At 44.6% G+C, this 23,661-nt stretch overlaps 1 protein-coding gene and 1 pseudogene across 2 annotated transcripts in view; one reads left to right on the top strand and one right to left on the bottom strand.

Moving 5' to 3' along the window:
* Positions 1–9,599: 9,599 nt before the first annotated feature.
* LOC308340306 (UBX domain-containing protein 2B-like) lies at positions 9,600–22,020 on the bottom strand (annotated as a pseudogene). Its single transcript has 4 exons — positions 21,964–22,020; positions 21,743–21,801; positions 9,944–10,291; positions 9,600–9,855 (listed from the first exon to the last, which is right to left on the bottom strand). The product of its transcript is annotated as a UBX domain-containing protein 2B-like (transcript).
* The window catches only part of STK11IP (serine/threonine kinase 11 interacting protein), a 16,886-nt gene continuing 14,992 nt past the window's right edge, over positions 21,768–23,661 (top strand). Inside the window, exons 1-2 of the mRNA XM_080799236.1 lie at positions 21,768–21,824; positions 21,994–22,079. Coding sequence (XP_080655362.1) covers positions 22,019–22,079 — 61 coding nt within the window. The 5' untranslated portion in view covers positions 21,768–21,824; positions 21,994–22,018. The remainder of the gene's footprint in view (positions 21,825–21,993; positions 22,080–23,661) is intronic.

Raw genomic sequence — 23,661 nt, 5'->3', positions numbered from 1 at the left:
GAGAAGCTTAGATCTTGGGTTTCTCAGGAACTTGGGTGGGAGATAAGGCAAAGACAGATGAGTTGGCAGGGCCTGGAAGTTGACAAGAGCAGAGAACGGGGAGAATGCTCTGGAAGAGGAGAGCCTACTACCGGAGAAACAAGCTCTCAAGTCCGTGTATGCATGTACACACACTCAGTGTCCAGAGCGGGGTGCAGAGAGTACTTTTCCCACTGTGTTTCCTATCAGTCCATTCCTGCATGCCTTGTCTGGGCCTGCTTCCCTGGCCTTCCTCCATGCTTTGTTCACTCTCCCCCAGCCCCTGCATCTGGTTGTCCTCCTGCCCTGCCCCAGGGTCTTGGCTCTCTGCCAGTAGCTTCCATCCAGGCTCCCTTATAAAACGGGGATGTTCAGGTCCCTCCTACTGAAAGTTGGAGCACTTTCTGATAGTGACCACACGACCGCAGTGCACATGCCTGCTAACGGTGACTCGTCAGAGTCTCCTTCCTATGAACCCCGCTTCACTGGGTGGGTAAGTGCCTGCCCTAGGAAGGGGCTGTGGAGGGGAGAGACTTCCACCCCGTCACCCTTAGGCTAATGTCTTCCCCCTCTCTGAGCTGAGCTGAAGGAGCTACTACTCTTCCTCATGGCACAAAAGAGCAGCCCACGCCACACTCTGGAGCTTGGCCCCACTCTCTGTTGATGCTGAAACCCCAGCGAGGCTGCTGCTGCTCCAGAGGGGTAGCCTGCCTGTTCACAGTCCCCAGTCTCTCCCAGCACCCTCCTCGAGACCCAGGACTGCAACTAGTCTGTACTCAGGGCTCCTGGGGCCCCCACTCAGGTGGTGGACTGGCGAGAGGGCTGGCTGGACTCTTGGGCAGTGGTGGGAACGAGATTTCCTCCAGTCTCTCTGAGCTTCATGCTTTCGCTGTCTGGCTTCCCTTGCCAGAGCCTCCCTGCCATGAGAGAGGCCTTTCTCTGGGATCTGCAATCCTCCTCCTAGGCCTGGGCCTGTGTAGCTCAGATTTACCCTATCCCAGGGATGTGGATTACATCTGAGGGGTGCGGGCTCTACCGAGGGGCACGGAGTTCTCCACTAGGCACTGCTGGTAAAAAGTTTTCTCGTACCTGAGACAGAGAGAGAATCGTGAGGACAAGGTAGTGTCCTTCACAAACCTGCCGGACGTTTTCATTGGAAAGGAATATGCTTTATTTGAAAGTTATCCTTTCTCTGTGTGTGTATGTGTCGATATGTGTGCGTGAGAAAGAGAGAGCAAAAATATTATTTCTTTTATGGTATTTTATGATATATTCTTTTATGATTACTTACCAAAATTAAAAGTTGGCAATTTTGGGGGTGGCCGGGTGGCTCAGTTGGTTGGGCATCTGACTCTTGGATTTAGCTCGGGTCACGATCTCTGGGACAGGCTCTGCTTTCAGTGGGGAATCTGCCTGAGAGTCTCTTGTTCTCCCTTTCCCTTTGTCCCTCCCCATACCTCTCCCCTGAGCAGAGAGCCCGATGTGAGGCTCGATCCCAGGACCCTGAGATCATGACCTGAGCTGAAGGCAGAGGCTTTAACCCACTGAGCCACCCAGGCGCCCCTGAATACTCTTAATTCAGTTCAGTTTGAACAGAAAATGCTACTCAAACTGACTTAAACCAAACTAAATTAATTTTTTTAAAGATTTCGCTTATTTATTTGTCAGAGAGAGAGAGCGAGAGCATGCACAAGCAGGGGAATCAGCAGGCAGAGGGAGAGGGAGAAGCAGGTTCCGCATTGAGCAAGGACCCCGGGATCATGACCCAAGCTGAGGGCGGACGCTTAACCAACTGAGCCACCCAGGCAACCCCAAACTAAATTAAATTGAATTGAATTTAAAAATCACTGGCTTGTGAGAAGTCTGCGGCCACAGCTGGCTAAGGTTTAGCTTCATTTGGGGCTCCAAGGATGCTGCCAAGATCCAGCTATAGGCTCCTCTTCCCTTGGGCACATGGTGGCTTGAGCAGTTTCTGGTTCTCATTTTCTCACACCTGGTCTCAGGAGGGAGTTGGCTTGCGGATGTCCCAGAAGGGGTCTTGGTGCCCCTGACTTTCCTGCTTGGGATCATGTGCTCCAGGAAAGGTGGCTAAGCAGACAGAATGCCTTAATGACTTACATCCTGTGTCCTACCCTTGGAGACCAGAGCCAAAAGCACAAAGGCTGAAGGCGACAAAAGGTGGTCCCCCAAAGCAGGATACAGTTACCACAAAAATGGGGAGTTGATGCCGAGGGCAGGTACTGTGGATGCCTCCTCCTAACTCTCTTCAAAACCCAGCCCTTCTTCCATCCCTACACAGACCCTATTCTGTCACTTGCAGACCCTGTTCTGTCATTTGCGGGGCAATTCGCCAGGGCCAGTGCAGTAGTCTCCTTAACCAGTCCCCAAGCAACCATTCCCTACCTCTCTGGTCCACTTGCCACCTGGCTGCCAAAGGATACTTCTTTTGTAATCATGCTCCATAGCATGATTAAAAAGTCGTTTCCACAAAGTTCAACCTCCTCTGTGTGTCTAGCAGCCCTTCCCAACCGACCCTAAACCCAACCCCACAGCCCAATTTCAGACCTATCCTTGCCTTCCTCTCCCTGCCCAACCACACAGGCCAGAACTCTGCTGAGATAAATTCCGATCCTTCCTCAAACACATCATTTTCTTCTCCGGCTGCCTTGGCTTCAGCAGTCTCTTTTCCTCAGGCGATGCCTCCTTGAAGATCCAATTCTGATGTCATCTTTTCTGTGACTTCCCTTCACTCCCAGATGGCAATGCTGGCCACTCTTCCTCATTGCTTCCTGGGGGCTTTGTTCTTGAACATTGATTTGCCAAAAAAAAAAAAAAAAAAAAAAAAAGACCAAAAAAACCCCCAAAAAACAAAAAACACAAAGAACACATAGATATGTTCTCATGGTAATGATTCAGTTGTGGAAAATAACACTGAGGTTCTCCTCGCCCGGCTGTCCCCTCTAGAGAACTAAGTATCCTGCCAGACACATTTCTGTGAGTTTACGTACAGACACATACCTTGTAGAAATAGATTTTCCCCCCACAAATGGTACCATGCCTTATGCATTGTACTGAAACTCTTACTTTATGTGCTGGGGGCTTTCTTTGATTTTATTTCCAGTCCTTATTACCGTTTACTTTTTTTTTTCTTAGAAATCACATGCCCCACACCAAATAATCTTCTTTTGTTAATTTAAGTATTTAGATAACAAACACATATACAGAACTTACTATGTGCCAGATAGGTTACAAGTAAAAGTGCATGCAATCCTCATAACTATCCTATGAGGCATGCACCGATGTCATACCCATTGTACATATGAGAAAACTGAGGTACAGAGAGATTAAATAATTTACCCTGAGTCACATCCCTAATAAGTGGTAGAGCCAGGATTGGGACTCCAGAAGTCTGGTTCCGTCTCTAGGATACGTGGTCGCGTGGCCTCTCCTCGCCACTCTTCTTCGAATACGCCCAGCTGAGATGAAAATGTGTCCGTTGATAAGGAAGACAATCCAGCCCCAGGACACTTGTGAAGATGGCAATTTCTTTCTTTCTGTCATTTTTTAAAAAAGATTTTATTTATTTAAGAGAGAGAGTGCGAACGTAAGCAAAAGAGCACAAGCACAGGGGAGGGGCAGACTCCCCGCTGAGCAGGGAGTCTGATTGGTAGGGGGCTCCATTCCAGGACCCTGGGACCATGACCTGAGCCAAAGGCAGATGCTTAATGACTGAGCCACCCAGGCGACCCCCACCCGCCCCCCGAGGTCTTTTTTTTTTTTTTTTTTTTTTGCCCAGTCACTTCTAATCTCTGAAAGTCTTGTCCTCCCCCCCCCACCCCAACAACATTCTTTATTGATAAGCAGACACAAAATGACTGACCTCACCCATGGTTGTCTTTCTGCTCATTGTGACATAATCTTTCTTGAGATGATTATACTTTTTAAAAAAGATTTTATTTATTTATTTGCACAGAGAGAGCGAGAGAGCACAAGCAGGGGGAACAGCAGGCAGAGGGAGAGGGAGAAGCAGACTCCCCTGCTGAGCAGGGAGCCCAACATGGGACTTGAACCAAGGACTTCAGGATCACAACCCGAACCGAAGGCAGACGTTTACCCAACTGAGCCACCCAGGCACCCTGATTACACATATTTTTTTTAAAAGATTATTTATTTATTTATTTGACAGAGAGAGAGAGAGAGAGAGAGAAATCACAAGTAGGCAGAGAGAGAGGAGGAAGCAGGCTCCCCACTGAGCAGAGAGCCTGATGCGGGGCTCGATCCTAGGACCCTGGGATCATGACCTGAGCCGAAGGCAGAGGTCTTAACCCACTGAGCCACCCAGGCGCCCCTGATTACACATTTTTTTTTTTTTTTAAAGATTTCATTTATTTATTTGACAGAGAGAGATCACAAGTAGGCAGAGAGGCAGGCAGAGACAGAGGAGGAAGCAGGCTCCCTGCCGAGCAGAGAATCTGATGCGGGACTTGATCCCAGGACCCTGAGATCGTGACCTGAGCCAAAGACAGAGGCTTAAACCACTGAGCCACCCAGGCACCCTGATTACACATTTTTAAATGTTACAGTGATTGCAGGAATTCACTAAAAAGAACTTAGGAAGATGACTTAAGACCAGAACACAGCAGGTGTGAAAGAACTGCTCATCTACAGGCAGGAAACCAGCTGATCAAACGCATCAGCTGCAAACCCATGGTACCTCTCGTGGGAAAGGGAAGCCAGCTCTGCTGGGGAGTTTTCAGGCCCATAGGATGGAGCTGGGAGCCACAGATTATCCCCAGGCTTTAAAGCCTAATGAACGCTGCCTGCCTGGCTGGGTTTCTACATTGCTTGGGGCATTGGTGGCTCCTTCGTTCATTCCATTTTCTGCTTTTTAAATGGGAATATCTGTAACTATTATTCTAGAACTGTCTTACTCTTATATCTGGGAGCCGAGAACTTGTTTCGTAGGTTTGCAGGTGCACAGAGGGAGAGCAACTGTGCCCCAGGAATCATACCCAAGTCCTCACCCAAACGTCAAGTAATTTAAATAATGAGATTTGGGACTTTCGAGATGGTGAGATCTTTTTTTAAAGATTGTATTTATTTATTTGAATGAGAGAGGGAACAAGATCAGGGAGTAGGGGAGGGACAGAGGGAGAGGGAGAAGCAGACCCCTGATGAAGCAGGGAGCCCCATGTGGGGCTCGATCCCAGAACCCTGGGATCACTGAACTGAAGGCGGCCACCCAACAGACTGAGCCCCCCAGGCGCCCCAATGGTGAGATTCTGATAAAATTTTGGACTTTGAGTTGATGTTGTCATGAGTTGAGGCTTTTGAGCACCTTTGGATGGGATGCGTTTATATGGGTTGGATGCAGACTTTGGGGGCAAAGGTCAGCTATATCAGGCAGAATAATGGCCCTCCAAAAATGTTCATGCCCTAACCCCCAAATCTGTGAATAGTTTACCTTATATGACAAAGGGGATTTTGCAGATATGATGAAATCCAACAATTTGAGATGAGGAGATTATTCTGGATCATCTGGGTAAGCTAAACATAATCACAAGGAGGGAAGCCTGGCTGCCTCAGTTGGTTGATTTCTGCCCGGGTCATGATCTTGGGGTGGAGAGAGATCAAGCTCCATATTGGGCTCCCCGCTCAGCGGGGAACCTGCAGGGGATTCTCTCTCTCCCTCTGCCCCTCTCCCCCTCTCTGAAATAGATAAATAAATCTTTAAAATGTGTGATCACAAGGGTCCTTGTAAGAGGGAAGCAAAAGAATCAAAACTGTAAAAGATTTAAGACCAGAAGCAGAGATTGCCATGATATGGCCTTGAGCCAAGGGACGCCAGCTGCCTCTGCAAACTTGAAGAGGCTAAGGACAGGTTTCCCCTGGAGCAACCAGAAGGAAGCTGTGATGTGTTAATTAACATGGTAAAGGCCCCTCAACTTTGCAGGTGGGATTGAGGTTCCTACAGATTTAAGATGGGGTGATAATCCTGGATTATCCAGTGGGCCAATCTAATCACATGAGCCCATAAACACAAGAGAAACTTCCCTGGCTGTTGCAGAGAGATGGGATTATGGGAGGAGGGCCTGAACTGTGCAAAAAGGGGGCTACGAACCAAGAAATGCAGGCAGGCTTTAGAAGCTGGAAAGGTAAGAAGTGATTCTCCCCTACAGCCTCCTGAGAAAAATGCAGTCCCACTCTCAACCTTGATTTTATTTTTTAAGATTTGTCAGAGAGAGAGAGAGAGAGAGAGAAAGCACAAGCAGGGGGAGGGGCAGGCCGTGGCGGGGGAGGTGAAGCAGACTCCCTGTTGAGCAAGGAGGCTGACTCGAGACTCGATCCCAGGACCTAGGGATCATGTGACCTGAGCTGAAGTCAGACGCTGACCTGGCTGAGCCACCCAGGCATCCCTGCCACCTTGATTTTAGTCCAGCAACACCCTTGGTGGACTTCTCACGTATAGAACTGTAAGATTGAAAAACTGTGTTATTTTAAGGCACTAAGCTTGTAGTACTCTGTTATGGCAGTGATAGGAAACTATTACTTTATTATTAATGAGGAGTAGTGACCGAAGATGAAGTCGTATCTGGGAAGAAGAAAAAACATTTCTGTTGTTCCTGATGTAGCTGGCCTCACCCACGAAATGCTTGGCTTCAGCAGAAATGCAAACACGCTGTCAGTCCTTAGATCCGATGTGTCTGACAGAAAATACATTCATGAGTTTCTACACTAGTTTTGTCCTAGAATAGAATATATTGAGCAGTTAAAACAGTTTTCAGTGTATAAAGTGGGTCCCCTAGAAAATGTGGACCCCCCCTGTGTTGAGTGAATAAATGAATGTGATAAGGACAGGCTCTGGGAGAGACTGTCATGACTCCATTTTATTTTTCAAAGATTTTGTTCATTTGACACAGGAAGAGCGAGGGTATGAGCAGTGGGAGTAGCAGGCAGAGGGAGAATCAGACTCCCCACTGAGCAGGGAGCCTAATGCGGGATTTGATCCCAGGATCCTGGGATCACAACCTGAGCCGAAGGCAGTCGCTTACCCGTGAGCCACCCTCAGTCACCCTAATAACTCCATTTTATTTATTTATTTAAAAGATTTTATTTATTTATTTGACAGAGAGAGAGAGATCACAAGTAGGCAGAGAGGCAGGCAGAGAGAGTGGGGGGAAGTAGGCTCCCCGCCAGCAGAGAGCTCTATGTGGGGCTCGATCCCAGGACCCTGAGATTATGACCTAAGCCGAAGGCAGAGGCTTTAACCCAGTGAGCCAGCCAGGCGCCCCAATAACTCCATTTTAAAGTACTCTTGGGGCCATCTGGCTGGCTCCAGTCAGTGGAGGGTGGGACATGTGGTCTCAGGGTTGTGAGTTCAAGCCCCATGTTAGGTGTAAGGATTGTTTAAAAATAAAAGCTTGGAGCACCTGGGTGGCATCTGACTCTTGATTTCAGATCAGATCGTGATCTCAGGGTCCTGGAATTGAATGCCTGTCGGGCTCCCCACTCGACGGCAAGTTCACTTGTCTCCCTCTCCCTCTGCCCCTCCCCCTGCTCACACGTGCACATGCGCACAGGGGCAGTGTCTGTCTGTCTCTATCTGTAAAATAAATAAATAAATCTTTAAAAAAAAAGTAAAAATAAAACCTTAAAAAATAAATAAATAAAAATCAAGTGTTCTTTATCACATCTTCTCAAGGACTGCTGACATTTGTGTCCTTTTATTTCTGGTTTATGATGATCACAGCTCTATAAAATACAATGCTAAACTGTATTTTTTGATACTAGTAATGTAGCTAAGTTGATAGAGTAAAAAGGATGTATAAAAACTAAATAGAAGGGGCTCCCGAGTGGCTGTCAGCTGAGCATCTGCCTTCTGCTTGGATCGTGATCTCAGGGTCCTGGGATCGAGTCCTGTGTTGCACTCCCTCCTCAGCAGGGAGTCTGCTTCTCCCTCTGCCTGCTACTCCCACTGCTCATGCTCTCTCTCTCTCAATTAAATAATAAGTAAATAAGTAAAATAAGTAAAATCTTTTTTAAGAATCTAAATGAAAGAAATAATTATTATATGATCAAACTATTTCAAAATCAGAATACAGGTACTTTCTGGCGTATAGCACAGAAAAACTTTCAACTTAATTTCATAAAAAGATTTTTAATGGCTGTTGATCAATGAAGCACCAAGGAAGTTTAGTGCAAATTCTACCAAATGCATTCATCAAAACGGGGTTTTTTTTCCTTTTTTCTGCAAATGAGTGTTGTTACATTAATATTGAGAATGTAACAGATTGGGTTGACTCGATATTTAAAAGCTATCAATCACCATGGGACACCTGGTTAGTTCAGTCAGTACAGCGTGACACTCTTGATCGTGCGGTCATGAATTTGAGCCCTATGTTGGGTGTAGTTTACTGAAAAAAAAAAAAAAAAAAAAAAAAAAGGCTATCACCATAAGCCTGCCCTGCAACTAAAAACTCAAACACAGTAATCTCAAGATCCATCTCTAGTCCAATATTATCTATACTCAGGCTGGAAGACAGAATAGGACCAAAATGTATTTATGTATAAAATGTATTTAATGTATTTAAGTATTAAAATGTATTTAAGTAATAAAAATAATTTGTTTTAATGCTGGAACTATTTTATTGTATTAAAATGGCACATAATCCTTCCTACCCTCTGCTTCATGGATAAGAGCAATGTTATTTTAGTTGCTCAAACATCATAGTATAGTTGATCCTTGAACAACATGGGTTTGAACTATTAGAGTCCATTCATACATAGATTTTTCCTGATAAACACAGTGCAGTATTGTAAATCTATTTTCTTTTCCTTATGATTTTCTTTTTTTTTTTTAAAGATTTTATTTATTTATTCGACACAGAGAGACAGAATGAGAGAGGGAATACAAACAGGGGGAGTGGGAGAAAGAGAAGCAGGCTTCCCGCTGAGCAGGGACCCCCGATATGGGACTAGATACTAGGACCCTGGGATCATGACCTGAGCCAAAGGCAGACGCTTAATAACTGAGCCACCCAGGTGCTCCTCCTTATGATTTTCTTAACAAGAATTTTTTTCTTCAGATTTATGAAAAAGAATACAGTATATACTACATATAGCATACAAAATACATGATCATCAACTTTATGTTATCATGAAGGCTCTGGTCAACAATACGTTATTAGTAGTTAAGTTTGGGGAAAATCAAAGTTATACATGGATTTTCAACTGTGGGGGGAAGGGTCAGCACCCCTAACCCTCACGATGTTCCAGGATCGTCTGTATTAAGAATATCTGCTTCTTGTGGTAGGCTTTTCATCAGCTCTTTGGAAATGAAGTCATAAGAATAAAGTCTTTTAAGTCGCAAATTCAGGGCAAGACTGAATTTGTACAAGACTGTACAAAAAAGTCCCCAACATCCAGGAACCTGGGGATTCAACACTATTGAATCTTTGTATCAAATGACTGTCTTGGCTAACAGGGTTTGAAAACTTTTTTTAAGTGATCTCTATGCCCAATATAGGGCTCAAACTCATGATTCTGAAATCAAGAGTGGCATTGTCTACTGATGGAGGCAGCTAGGAGACCCGGGTTTGACTTTTTATTGTTGCCCCTGAATCATGAATAAGCACAGCTACATTAAGTAGTGACTTCTCCTCAGCTTCTGGGGAGGAAGGTGTGCTCTTTCAGGGGTAAGTCTTCCAAGTTTTTGCCTTTCTCCATTAAAAGCCCTGAACCTTATTCTAGGTTTTTGGTATGCTTGACCTTGACGATCCTCCATATCCAAATTCACTTGGCCACCACAAGCCAGTCACTGAAGTTCGAGGGGAGTCTCTTTTTTGAAATATTCTGCCACCAGTAATGTCATGTTAAAGGATTTCTAATATAAGTTGCTGGATTTCAGGCATACATGCAGAGTCACCCTTCTCTTAACAAATTCCAGAAACTCAGCATTTGTTGGTTCATTGTATGGTTTTGACTCCTCATCATCTAAACTCAAGCTGTTGCTGAAACTGTTGTAAGCAAAATCTGAACATCTTGTGGCTGATTTTCCCCATAGATGTATTGAGACTGCCTACGAAAGGAATGCCCCACTCTGTCCCCTCTACATGCAAATGATTTTGATCTGTCATCACTCAAAGCTCTTGTGGCTTCATTCAGAGGGACAGTCCCATGTTCCCTTGTCTCTTTGAAAAGGTCATTCACAATTTTTCCAGTTGAAGGTTGAATTACATGTGATCCTCTGCACTCGTGTTCACTTGCGTAGACCCTTACAGTGGAGTGATATGGCGGTCAGCACCTCAACCAAGGGAACATATCTCTAATAGCAGGAAACCTTCGTGGTGGTGTGCATGCGCTTTTAAAGACTGTAACTGTAGGCCTGTCGCATTTGGAAGATTTGCTTTTCATTTCATTTTTAACTAATTCTGCCGAGGCCAATTTATTTATTGATACATCATCACTTTGGTTGTTTTCAGGTTTCTTGTTTTTAGTCTTCACTTTTTTTTTTTTTCTTAAGTAAACTCATGCCCAGTGTGGAGCCCAGTGTGGGGCTCGAACTCACAACACTGAGATCAAGACTTGAGCTGAGATCAAGAGTCTGATGCTTGACCAACTAAGCCACCCAGGTGTCCCAGGTCTTCACATTCTTATTACATTACATGCTATAAATTCTGGGGCCCCTGGCTGGTTCAGTCAGTAGAACATGTGACTCTTGATTTCAGGGTCTTGCTTTCAAGCTCTACTTTGGCTGTGAAGCCTACTTAAGAAAAAAAAAATTCTGCAAATCTTGTGTGCTGGGGAGGGGGACTTGGCCCTGTAGACTTCCTCTCTTACCCTCCAGCCCTCTCTAGCCAGCTCCTCCAATCTTACCATTTATTTCTTTTTTTTAACTCCCTCCCTCCTGTGTGGGTCTGCATGCCTATTTTTTCCTACTTTTTAGTTTGAATGAATTTACTAAAATCTTTGCTTACCATTGCTGTTTGCTTCCTCGCTTCTTCCTCTCAGATTCATTTTTCTCTTAGTGCTGACCTACCCTCCTTTATATTTACTTCACAGTAAGTCTCTAAATGTTAAACTTCCAGAGTCCACTCCCAACTGAAAAAGTCTTTTTATTTTCATGCTTGAATCATGTTTGGGCTGTGTATGTAATTCTAGATTCAAAGAGATTTTTCCTCTTGGGGCATCTGGTGAGTTCAGTTGGTAGAGCATGCAGCTCTTGATCTTGGGGTTGTAAGTTCGATCCCCACATTGGGCATAGAGCTTCCTTAAAAATATATTAAAAAATAAAAAATAAAGGTCTCTTTCCATTAAAAAAAGAGAAAAAGAGATTTTTCCTCTGAACTTTAAAAATTCTCTCCCTTTTTTTCTTGCCTCTGCTTTTCAATGAGAGACTTCCTGTCAATACAATGGTCATAACTTTGTAGTTCATCTCGCCCCACCCCCAGTGGAAATTGTCAGGGTTTCCTTCATTCCTGGCATCTACAACTGTGTCACAATAGATCTGTATGTTGGTTTTATAAAAGGATCCTGGTTGGCATTTGGTGGGTTCGTGGTTTCCTTTCTTCCTGGGACATTTCCCTCTTTTATTTATTTATTTATTTATTTATTTTTTATTATTATTTATTTGTTATTTATTTATTTATTTATTTATTTATTTATTTAAGTAAAACTTCCTCTCACAATTCCAGACCCATATCCCTGATGAACACAGATGCAAAAATTCTCATCAAGATGCTAGCCAGTAGGATCCAACAGTACTTTAAGAGGATTATTCACCACGACCAGGTGGGATTTATTACTGGGCTGCAAGAGTGGTTCAACATCTACAACTCAATCAATGTGATACCATACATTAATAAAGAACGGACAAGAACCGTATGACCTTCTCAATAGAAGCAGAAAAAGCAGTTGACATAGTACAGCATCCTTTCTTGATTACAACTCTCCACAGTGTAGAGACAGAGAGAACACACCTCAATATTATAAAAGCCATATACAAAAGCCCACAGCAAATATCATTCTCAATGGGGAAAAACTGAGAGCTTCTCCCCTAAGTTCAGGAACAGGACATGGATGTCCACTCTCACCGTTGTTGTTCAACATAGTACTAGAAGTCCTAGCCTCAGAAATCAGACAACAAAAAGAAATAAAAGGCATCCAAATCAGCAAAGAAAAAGTCAAACTCTCACTCTTTGAAGATGTCACGACACTCTATGTGGAAAACCCAAGAGACTCCACCCCAGCATTGCTAGAACTCATAGGAATTCAGCAAAATGGCAGGATATAGAATCAGTTGCATTTCTGTACACTAACAAAGAGACAGAAAAAAAGAGCAATTAAGGAATTGATCCTATTTCCAATTGCACCCAAAACTGTTAGATACCTGGGAATAAACCTAACCAAACTTGTAAAGGATCTGTACTCTGAAAACTACAGAACACTTATGAAAGAAATTGAAGACACAAAGAAATGTAAAAACATTTCATGCTCCTGGATTGGAAGAACAAATATTGTTAAAATGTCTATGCTGCCCAGAGCAATCTATACATTCAATACAATCCCTAGCAACATACCATCAACATTTTCACAGAGCTGGAACAAATAATCCTAAAATTTGTATGTAACTAGAAAGACCCCAAATAGGCAAAAGAAGATTGAAAAAGAAATCCAAAGCTGGTGGCATTACAATTCTGGACTTCAACTCTGTTACAAAGCTGTAATCATCAAGACAGTATGGTACTGGCACAAAAACAGACACATAGATCAGTGGAACAGGACAGAGAAGCCAGAAATGAATCCTCAACTCTATGGTCAACTAATCTTGGACAAAGCAGGAAAGAATATCCAATGGGAAAAAAACAGTATCTTCAACAAATGGTGTTGGGATGATTGGACCGCCACATGCGGAAGAATGAAACTGGACCACTTTCTTACACCACACACAAAAATAGACTCAAAATGGATGAAAGACCTAAATGTGAGACAGGAATCCATCAAAATTCTAGAGGAGAGCATAGGCAACAACCTCTGTGATCTTGGCCGCAGCAACTTCTTGTTAGACATGTCTCCAAAGGCAAGGAACACGAAGGCAAAAACGAACTATTAGGACTTCAGGATAAAAAGCTTTGCACAACAAAGGAAACAGTCGACAAAACCAAAAGGCAACCAACAGAATGGGAGAAGATATTTGCAAATGTCTCATCAGATAAAGGGCTAGTATTCAAAAATCTGTAAAGAATTTGTCAAACTCAACACCCAAAAAACAAATAATCCAATAAAGAAATGGGCAGAAGACATTTCTCCAAAGAAGACATACAAATGGTCAACAGATGCATGAAAAAACACTCAACGTCACTCGGCACCAGGGAAATACAAATCAAAACTACAATGAGATACCACCTCACACCAGTCAGAATGGTTAAAATTAACAAGGCAGGAAACAACAAATGTTGGAGAGGATATGAAGAAAGGGGAATTCTCTTACACTGTTGGTGGGAATGCAAGTTGGTGCACCCACTCTGGAAAACAGTATGGAGGTTCCTCAAAAAGTTGGAAACAGAGCTACCCTATGGCCCAGGAATTATACTAGTGGGTATTTACCCCAAAGATACAAATGTAGTGATCTGAAGGGGCACTGCACCCGAATGTTTATAGCAGCAATGTCCACAATAGCCAAACTATGGAAAGAACCTAGATGTCCATCGACAGATGAATGGATAAAGAAGATGTCATGTATATATACAATGGAATACTATTCAGCCATCAAAAAATGAAATCTTGCCATTTGCAATGACGTGGGTGGAACTAGAGGGTTTATGCTAAGCAAAGTCAGTCAGTCAGAGAAAGACAATTATCATATGATTTCACTCATATGTGGAATTTAAGTAATAGAGGATCGTAGGGGAAGGGAGGGAAAAATAAAACAAGAAGACATCAGAGAGGGAGAGAAACAGTAAGAGACTCTGAAGTATAGGAAACAAACTGAGAGGGGCTCCCGGGTGGCACAATCATTTAAGCATCTGCCTTCAGCTCAGTTTGTGATCCCAGGGTCCTGGAATGAGCCCCAAGTTGGACTCTGCTGAGCTGGAGTTTGCTTCTCCCTCTCCCTCTGCCTACCACTCCCCCTTCTTGCGCACTCTCTCTGTCAAACAGATAAATAAAATCTAAACAAAAAAAAAAAGGGAAACAAACTGAGGGTTGATGGAGAGGAGGGGAGTGGAGGGGTTGGGGTAATTGGGTGATGGGCATTAAGGAGGGCATGTGATGTAATGAGTACCAGGTGTTATACAAAACTGATGAATCACTGAACTCTACCTCTGAAACTAATACTACACTATACTTAAGTTAATTGATTTTAAATAAAATAAAATAAATTAAAAAAATAAAAACTTCCTCTCATATTGTATTTTCTACTTCAGAGCTCTTAAAAAAAAAGATTTTATTTATGTATTTGAGAGGAAGAGAGAGTGAGGGGAAGGAGCAGAGGGAGAGGGAGAAGCAGAGTCCCCACTGAGCATGGAGACCAACATGGGGCTCGCAACACGGGGCTAGATCCCAGGACCCTAGGATCATGACCTGAGCTGAAGGCAGACACTTAACTGACTGAGCCACCCAGTCACCCATCTACTTCAGACCCCTTTTTTCTTTTTAAGATTTTATTTATTTATTTGACAGAGAGAGATAACGAGTAGGCAGAGAGGCAGGCGGAGAGAGAGAGGGAAGCAGGCTCCCCGCTGAGCAGAGAGCCCGATGCGGGACTCGATCCCAGGACCCTGAGATCATGACTTGAGCCCAAGGCAGAGGCTTAACCCACTGAGACACCCAGGTTCCCCTACTTCAAAACTCTTATTAGCTGATATTGAAAGTTTTAAATTGGTCCTCTATATATCTTGGATTTTCCTTTCAATAAATACTTTCCTTATTTTGTCTTGTACTATGTGATACAAAAACATATTGCCCATTTTGGTTGCTCTGTTGAGGGGTTTTTGTTGTCTCATAATCATGCTCAAGTTTTCCTATTTTTGGGCGCCTGGGTGGCTCAGTGGGTTAAAGCCTCTGCCTTCAGCTCAGGTCATGATTCCAGGATCCTGGGATCAAGCCCCACATCGGGCTCTCTGCTCAGCAGGGAGCCTGTTTCCCGGGCTCCCTCTCTGCCTGCCTCTCTGCCTACTTGTGATCTCTGTCTGTCAAATAAATAAATAAAATCTTTAAAAAAAAAAGTTTTCCTATTTTCAACACGAAATACGTAATGAACAATCATGTTTGTATTTTGTTCTGTGCTGATACAAAAACATATTGCTCATTTTGGTTGTTTCACTGGAGGGTTTTTGTTGTTTCATAATCGCGCTCGATTTTTCATATTTTGAATATGAAATGAGTACATGAATAATCATGTTCGCATTTTGCCTTGTACTGTGTGATATAAAAATTGTCCATTTGGGTTGTTCTATTGAGGGATTTTTGTTGTTTTGTAAGCATGTTCAGTGTTTTTCAGTGTTTTTTTTGTTTTTTTTTTTATGCGTGTGTTATCCTTTGCCTCCAAGAATGTTATAATTATTCTGAAGTCTTGTTCTTGTTCTATGAGCTATTTCACTGGACAAAAGTTCTTCTCAACGCTGGATTTGATAGCTCCTTTCAAGATGTTGATTTTCTTCTTATGTTTGGTAATTGCTCCTTAGAAGCTCAGCTTTTATCTGAGATTTCCCGTGCGAGCTTTTGTGCTCTCCGTGTCTATGCTCCTTAATAAAAAGGGGATGAGACCATGTCCTGGTGCGATGGTGCCATGTTGTCAATAGCTGGCAGGGGGCATATCACGATGAGGGGGGTATTTTGGCTGCTCCTCTTCTGCAAACGGTGCTTCCTTTTCCTCCTCCTCGGTGTCATCAGCCATCAAGACCACTGCTGTCCTTCCTTTCACCTAATGATCTCCTATCCACTGCTCTCACCCTGAGGCAGGTAATCTTGCTGAGTTTCTCGGCCCCAGGAGACTAGAAGGGGGCGTGTGTGGTGTGGTTAACATGCTTGGTGGTGCCTGTCGTGACGCCCTGAGTCATCAGTGCCTTGTCGGTGACTTCTGAGCCCCGAAGCCCCCAGGATCCACCCTCTTTCAGCTTGGAGTGATTTCAGTTCTGTTTTCAACTCCTGTGGCAGTCAGTCTATAGCTCTGCACATTTTGGGCTGTGGTTTTCTTCTCTGACCAGTTCCTACCTGCCAACTAGCTCTCGGAATTCTCACGCTTTCTGCTCCACCAAGGGCTCTCCTTGTTGTCCGGGGTGATTATGAATTTATATTACTTTTTAAAAAAGATTTTATTTATTTATTTATTTTTAAAAAGATTGTATTTATTTATTTGACAGACAAGTATGCAGAGAGGCAGGCAGAGAGAGAGAGAGGAGGAAGCAGGCTCCCCGCTGAGCAGAGAGCCCGATGTGGGACTTGGTCCCAGGACCCTGGGATCATGACCTGAGCCAAAGGCAGAGGCTTTAACCCTCTGAGCCACCCAGGAGCCCCTAAAGATTTTAAAGTTATCTCCACACCCAACGTAGGGCTCAAATTTACAACCTCGAGATCAAGAGTCCTATGCTCTACCAACTGAGCCAGTGAGGCGCCCCTATAGTACTTATTTTTATATCTTTCATATGTTTTCATTTCTAACCAGCTGGGATGGAAAGGAAATGCTACAGCTTGTATTCCGTCTGCAATCTGGGACTGGAACCATCTCCCATAGGACTCTCTCTACCATAACACCAATGTCGATGGTAGGCAGAATAATGGCCTTGTCCCTTCCTCTAGGAGGTCAGTGTCCTAATCCCTGGAAGGTGTGTGAATGTTATGCTAGATACCAAGGGAGAATTAAGAATCCAGATGCGGTTACAGTTGCCGAACAGCTCGACCTTACAATATGGAGATTTTCCTGGATTATCTGGGTGGGCTCAACATAATCACAAGGGTCTTTAAATGTGGAAGAGGGAGGAAGAAGAGTTAGTGTCAGAGGGATTGATGTGATGAAAAACCCAACTGGCCACTGCTGGGGGTGAAGACAGAAGGGGGCCAAGGAAGTGGGCAGCCCCTTTAAGCTGGAAAAGACAAGAAACAGATTTCTGGCCTAGAATCTCCAAAAATGAACGCAGCCCTGCCCACACCTTTATTTTAGCTCAGTGTGATCCGTTTTGGACTGCTGACCTTGAGAACTGTAAGATAACAAATGTGGGCTGTTTTAAGCAACTAAGTTGGGGTGTAATTTGTTACAGCAACAATAGGAAATGAACACAATGTTGAAATGTGATTGTTGGTGTCTGTTCTTCCACCTCACTGCCAGCTTCTGGAGAACAAGAGCCACACTGTTGTCTCCTTTATTTACTGGGAATCCAGCACAGGATCTGGGACACAGTCAGGGCTTAGTCAATATTTGTGGAACGAATGAGAGAAGGAAAGGCTGCTCTCACTCTTTGACGTTCCACCCGGCCTCTGAGATTGCAAAGCAGTCACTGCCTTTCCCCTTCCCCAGGCCCTGGACACCCGAAGCCCTTTGATCTCACTTTTCTTGGTTTTCCTTGTCCCCCACAGCAGGTCTTAGGCTAATGCACTTGCAACTGCCTCCCCTGCTGGGGACCATGGCCCTCCCCTCTCCAGCCCTGTGTGCAGCAAGAATTGGGATGGAAGACACGTGTCACATATGTACCCAACTTTGCCCACAGGGCTTCTGGGGGGTTATGCCTGAAACAAATGTTTTCTTCCTCTCTGGGATCCTGCCTGCTTTCCTCTCTTCTCTCAGCTGCCTCCCTTCCTCTTTCCCCAGCCAGCTTCTGCACTTTGCCAAGAGGCTTGAATGAGGGACGTAGCTTTTGGTTCATCTCTTCCTTTAACCGCAAGGTTCCCATTTTTCTTGCAACACTTCTGAAACCTTCTCATATGATCCCAGCGGTTTCCAGGAGAGACAATGAAAAGAACTAAAGGCACTCTCCGGCCGCCTTGGGTTTACTATAATGCCGCTCAGGGACTCACTCAGTTCACTTTCCGCAGAACTGCAAAATTCCCCAGGCTGGGCTTTCTGAGCTGTTGCTGGGTCACTGTGATACTGTTATTTTGTTGCTGCCTTCTCAGGCAGCCATTCTCAGGCTCTGGCTTCTCTCATCCTGAGCTGAGTTTGGCTTCTGCCTTCTGGCTCTCCCTTCGTGTGCCTTGTGTTCAGTCTCTCCTCGAACCAGGCTCTGATGGGCTCGCTTGGTCACGGTCTAATGCAGCGTTCTCATGCCAGACCTCCTGTAATGCTGCTGATTTGTTCCATATGTTTGATTCTGGTAACCGGGCCAATTCCTGGGCAGTCTTTTGCGGCTAGGTCTGGTAGCAGAGCCAAGAGAATCAATGTGTGGAAACTTACATAGTGAGATTACTGCCTTTGACCACTGGTCCTGGGGCCGTCTGTACCAGGCACGGGGATGCCGCTCAAGGGCAAACTCCTTAACACAACTCTATTTTTGCAGGTGATATTCACACCTCTTCATTCTTTTCCACTTGCCCCCCCCCCCCCACTCCACGAAGATACCTAGTTAATGAAACAAGTAGATCATCCAATTTCACCCTCCCTACGACTCAATTTCAGGTGTGAACTTTTCATTTTGGAGGAATCCTTAGGTCTCCATCATCGGATCTGCTGCAGGAGGCTGGGGCACCACAAAAGTGAGGTCCAGATCTAAGATGATGGCTCCTGTCCTAACAATGAGCTGTTATTTCTGTTCCCCTGTGGACAACGGTCTAGGGGTCTGCATGCTCCAAAGGCATCAGAAACAATCGGGATAGGACTCTGAGGTCTGTATTCTCTGGTGGCTGACTTTGTCTTTTTTTTTTTTTTTTTTTTAAGATTTTATTTGTTTATTTATTTGGCAGAGAGAAAGAGAGCACAAGCAGGGGGAGCAGCAGGCAGAGGGAGAGGGAGAAGCAGAAAGGGAGGAGAGAAGGAGCACCAGTAGGGGAGGAGGGAGCAGAAGGAGAGAGACAATTTCAAGCAGACTCCCTTCAAGCCTAGTGGAGCCCGAGGAGGGGCTGGATCTCAACCCCGAGATCACAACCTGAGGCGAAATCAAGAGTCGGACACTCAACCGACTGAGCCACCCGGGCACCTCTGACTCTGTCATCCTTGTATGACGACTCTTTCCTCCCTTCCAGAACTGCACCCCTGCCGTCTAAGCTGGTAACCAGCTCACCTTTCCTTAACGCCTTTGATCACAAGCATTTTGTAGAGGCTACCCCAGGGAAATTAAAGGTGTCATGGGTGCTACCAGTGGCAGCTGCTTTCAATTCACTGCTCTCCTCACACAGTTAACGCTGGGAGGTTTTAGTCATATGCCTGGAAGGTGCAGCTGAGCATTTCCAATTTTAGGACAGACAGCTCATTGTCCTCAAACGACTGAACAACTCATTATTTTTATCATTAAAGTTAATTTAGCACATATAGCAAAAAAAAATCCATATAATCATGCTTATTTCTCTATTGTGCTCTACTGATCTAACCATTTTTGTCTACCTCTTTGTCAGTATCAAGCTGCCGCGGTTACTGCTGCTTTCTTTACAGGACATTTTGCTACTGCTAGGGCAAGGACACTATTAGTCCCTCCTTCTCTTTTTTACCCTCAAAATGTTTTGGCTGTGCTCATGTGAGTCTTCCAGAGGAATTTCAGAATCAACTTGTTAAGTTCTAAAATCTCCACATCGGGATTTTGATGGAAATTGCATTAAATTGACATCATTAGAATATCAAATCTTCTCATCAGGAACATGTTGACTTTTCATTTATTTAGGTCATTGTTAATGTCCTTAAAGTTCTCTGGTTTTCTTCATATATTTCTCAGAATGTTCCAGGTATGTACTTTTTTTTTTTTTTTCTGTTTCAGTCAATGGGATTTTTTTTTGTTGTTTTTTTGTTTTTCCATTTCGGACTTCAATTTTTTTAAACAAGGTTTTGTCTTAATCAAGGTTCCTATGGTAGCAATTTACAGAGATATACTCTAAGGCAAAAAAAAAAGGGGGTGGGTGGGAATTCTTTGGAAGCTGGCCAAGGGCTCCTCTGCAGCCTGAGGGCAGAAGGGGGCGTGGGCCTCGGGAGGGGGTCTGGAAACAAGAACTGCTTAGTTTCTCTGTGTTGCTTTTCTCAGTAGATGTTTTCCTCTCCTTCTGTAGTTTATAGCTTTCTTTGCTGCTCTCTTTGTCCCGCTTCACATTTCTGGGAAGCAAGGCGATGTAGAGCAAATCTGGCTACAGGGTCTATCCATGTGAATGGAGCATTTCTCATCATCTGCGGGCTGGATAGACTCCTGACATGGATTTCAAAGCTCTGTAATGTCAGGAATTTGAAACCAATCTGTCTCTTCTCGCCCAAGAGGGTTAGAGTTGGCAGAAATGGTATGGGAGAACCCTCCCTTCCTAGTTCCAGGTGACTGATGAACAGGGACTGACAATCATCACTGCTCTGGGATTTATAATTCAACAAAAATATATTGAGCCCCTACTGCTTTGCTGGTCACCATGTGCTTCCACTTACTTCATTTTGGCTCAAATCACGTAGTATCCCATAAACACTGAACTGTGTGGTTTAGGGACATAAATCGCCATTTCAAATACTTTTGCTGTAGAAAATAAGATCCTTCCAATTTTGCAATTTGAGATAAAGATAACTATATTGCCATTCTAAATAGGCATATGATTCATTTTGATTTCTCTCTGTAGAAAAGGCACTTATTAAAAAACAAAAACGAAAACTCTCCTTGAAAATCAAATTCTGTTAAAAGACTTTTTTTTTTTTTTTTTTTGCCTGGTAGAGGGCTTTATTTCACTGGAGGAGTGGGAGGGAGAACCTGGACAGAGGGCAGCAGGCAGGATGGGGGCGGGGGTTGACCTTTGGGACAGGGACTGGGTTGGGAAAGGGCTACCACCAGGCCTGCTGGGAAGGAGAAACTACCTTTTTCTTTACCTAATCTAGTTCAGTAGTTGACATCCTTTTTTTGACTGGGAGCCAGGTGAAAGGTACAATGGGAACTTGGAGCCCCAGGAAACTGGCAGTCTTGACGAAACTGGTTACTAATTGAAAGACCTTCGCAGGTAACCTAGCCTCTGTGAAACTGCTTTCTCATTTTTCAAACCGGCATAACAATTCTTAGATTCAGGGGTTATGGAAGGAAACAAAAAGCAAAGGCCTGGATACACGTGACACATTACCAATCAGTGTGAGTCTGACACTAGCGAAGGAAAAAAGAACAATGAGTTTGGAGGGACATTAGGTCAAAGTGTCAGGGTAACTCCAGAGGTGTATCTTGGCAAGCCCCAGCTCTTCCAGCAGACACCAAAAAACTTCACATGGCGAACGCGTTTTCCTTTAATTGGAAAACGAGCGTTCGCTTTGGCCGAGTCCTTTCCTCACAGAGAAAACTCCATTTCCCCAAACTATGCTTCCACGCCCAGTCTGCAAACAAGAAGTCAGGTTTTCCTCCCAGGCCTGGAGGGGCTCTGGAGAGCCGAGCGAGAGATCCACGCTGAGCGAGGCCCACAAATGGGGCGGGGGTGGTGGGGGCAGGGACGAGGGCGCTGGAGTCCGGGGCCCAGTGGGCCCGACTGCCGAGGGACCGCCCCGTCCGCACAAATCTGTCCCGCCTCCGTCGGACACGTAAGCACGACTGAGGCCGTGGCTTCCGGCAGCTTCGGCGTGCTTCCCGGTTGTCCCGCCTACCCAACTTCCTTCCGGGGCGGGACTTCCTGGCCATTATTGATAGGTGCCGGACTGCAGAGCTGGTGGGAGGAGCACACAGAAGGTCAGTGTGGGTGGCCAGGCCTTAAGCTCCTGGAAAGGGTACCCGGGAGGACGCTCTTCCTCGTTCTGTTTCTTACTTCTTTCTCCCCGCGCGTCCTCGGTTTGCGCGGACGTCCTGGGCTTTTGGTACCACCACCCACCTGAGGCTCTTCCGCTTCCCCTTTTCCCAGGCTCCGCCCCCAGCGTCCCGTGGCCATGACGACCGCCCAGCGGGATTCCCTAGTGTGGAAGCTCGCGGGGCTGCTGCGTGATTCCGGTGAGTGCATACACGGTTGATCTGGGGCTGCGGCAAGGTGGAGGTGCACCCTGCCTTCCAGAGACACTCCTCCCCTTAGAAGTCATAGAGTTACAGCTGTTTAAGGTTACGAGGGTTTTGGCGTCAATTCATTTTTTTTTTTTTTTTTTACTCCTCTGAAGTTTATTCTCTGGTGCCCTTGCTTACAGGGTCCTTTGTTTTTGACATTTCAAACCTTAGCCAGCCTTCGAGACCCAACTCCAGTGCCACTTCCTCAACGCGTTCTCTGATTCTCTAAGAGGAAAGTAATCTTTACTTGGCTGTAAATCTCTGGAGACTCGGGACTGGCATAATCATTGCTCTGTGGCAAAGCCCTTAGTAGAGTTAAAAGCACGAGATTTGGAGTCAGATGCGCTTGGGTTGGAATCCCAACTCTTTCAAACGCGGCAAAGTTATTTAAGTTTTCTGAGCTTCAGTTTTCCACAGCAGGAATATGGCATAACGATTGTACTTAAACGGTTTTTTGTGGGGATTAATCTTAACCCGGGTGGAGGGCTTGGGACAATGTTTGCATACTACGTAAGGGCTCAAAACTGATAGCTGTTTTTACTACAGTTTCTTCTTTCAGTTCCTGGGCACGGTGGAGCCACACTGGTTGTTCAATGTGTGATTGACATTTGTTGTGGTAGAACAAGCCTTGATTTGAAATCGGACAGAAGTAACAACTTACTGCCATTTATATAAGCTCAATTAGTGTTCTTCTCCAAGCCCCAGTTTCCATCTCTTTAAGGGGTGGTCAGTAGTGCCTCTCTTTAGGAGATTCCGATGAAGTTTAAATGAGGTAAAAAAGTTGTCTGCCACATACCACCTGATTAATGTTAGCCACTTACCCGCTGTCTGTACTCGCATTGGTGGTGTCGGTGGAATCTCTCTTTAGAACAGTTTTACTCTCTGACTTGTTTTGTTAACTGTGTACAAGTTTTATCTCTTCTATACTAGGAGGCTTTTTGAGGGTGAGAAGAGTCTTTGAACCCTGTCTGCGTCTAGCCTTAGTGTCTAGTATCTGAACGTCTTTCATGTAAGGTTGCAGGATTTATCAGTTTGTTCAGCACAAATCTGACCTGGTGTTCCAGGGTTAGGGATGATGGTGTGTGTGTGTGTGTGTGTGTGTGTGTGTGTGTGTGACTATAAGAGGTAGCAAGAGATTTTAATGGTGCTGGCGTAGTTTTGTATCTTAATTGTGATGTTGATTACAGGAATCCACGCCAATGCCAGACAAGTAGCAGAGAACTATAGGTACAGACCATTTCAGTTTCCTGACTTTGATATTGTGTCATGTTTACATAAAATGTAAACATTGGGGGAAACTGGGTGGAGAATGTAGGGTACCTCTCTGTAATATTTTTGTAACATGTTTTGACTCTATCCTTGTTTTAAAAAAAAAAACGTTAAAAAAATATTTCTCCATGCCTACGTCATAGCTATACTTCTTAGGTGCCGTGATTGGTACCAAGGTGATCAAAATATGTTCTCAAAGATGACAGTCTTATTAGAGAGAACAGTTTTAACATGGAGATGGTGAATAATGCTTCAGTCCTATAAC

Source organism: Martes martes (genome assembly GCF_963455335.1).
Source record: "Martes martes genome assembly, chromosome: 3".
NCBI lineage: Eukaryota > Metazoa > Chordata > Mammalia > Carnivora > Mustelidae > Martes > Martes martes.
This window is presented reverse-complemented; position numbering and strand designations above follow the sequence as displayed.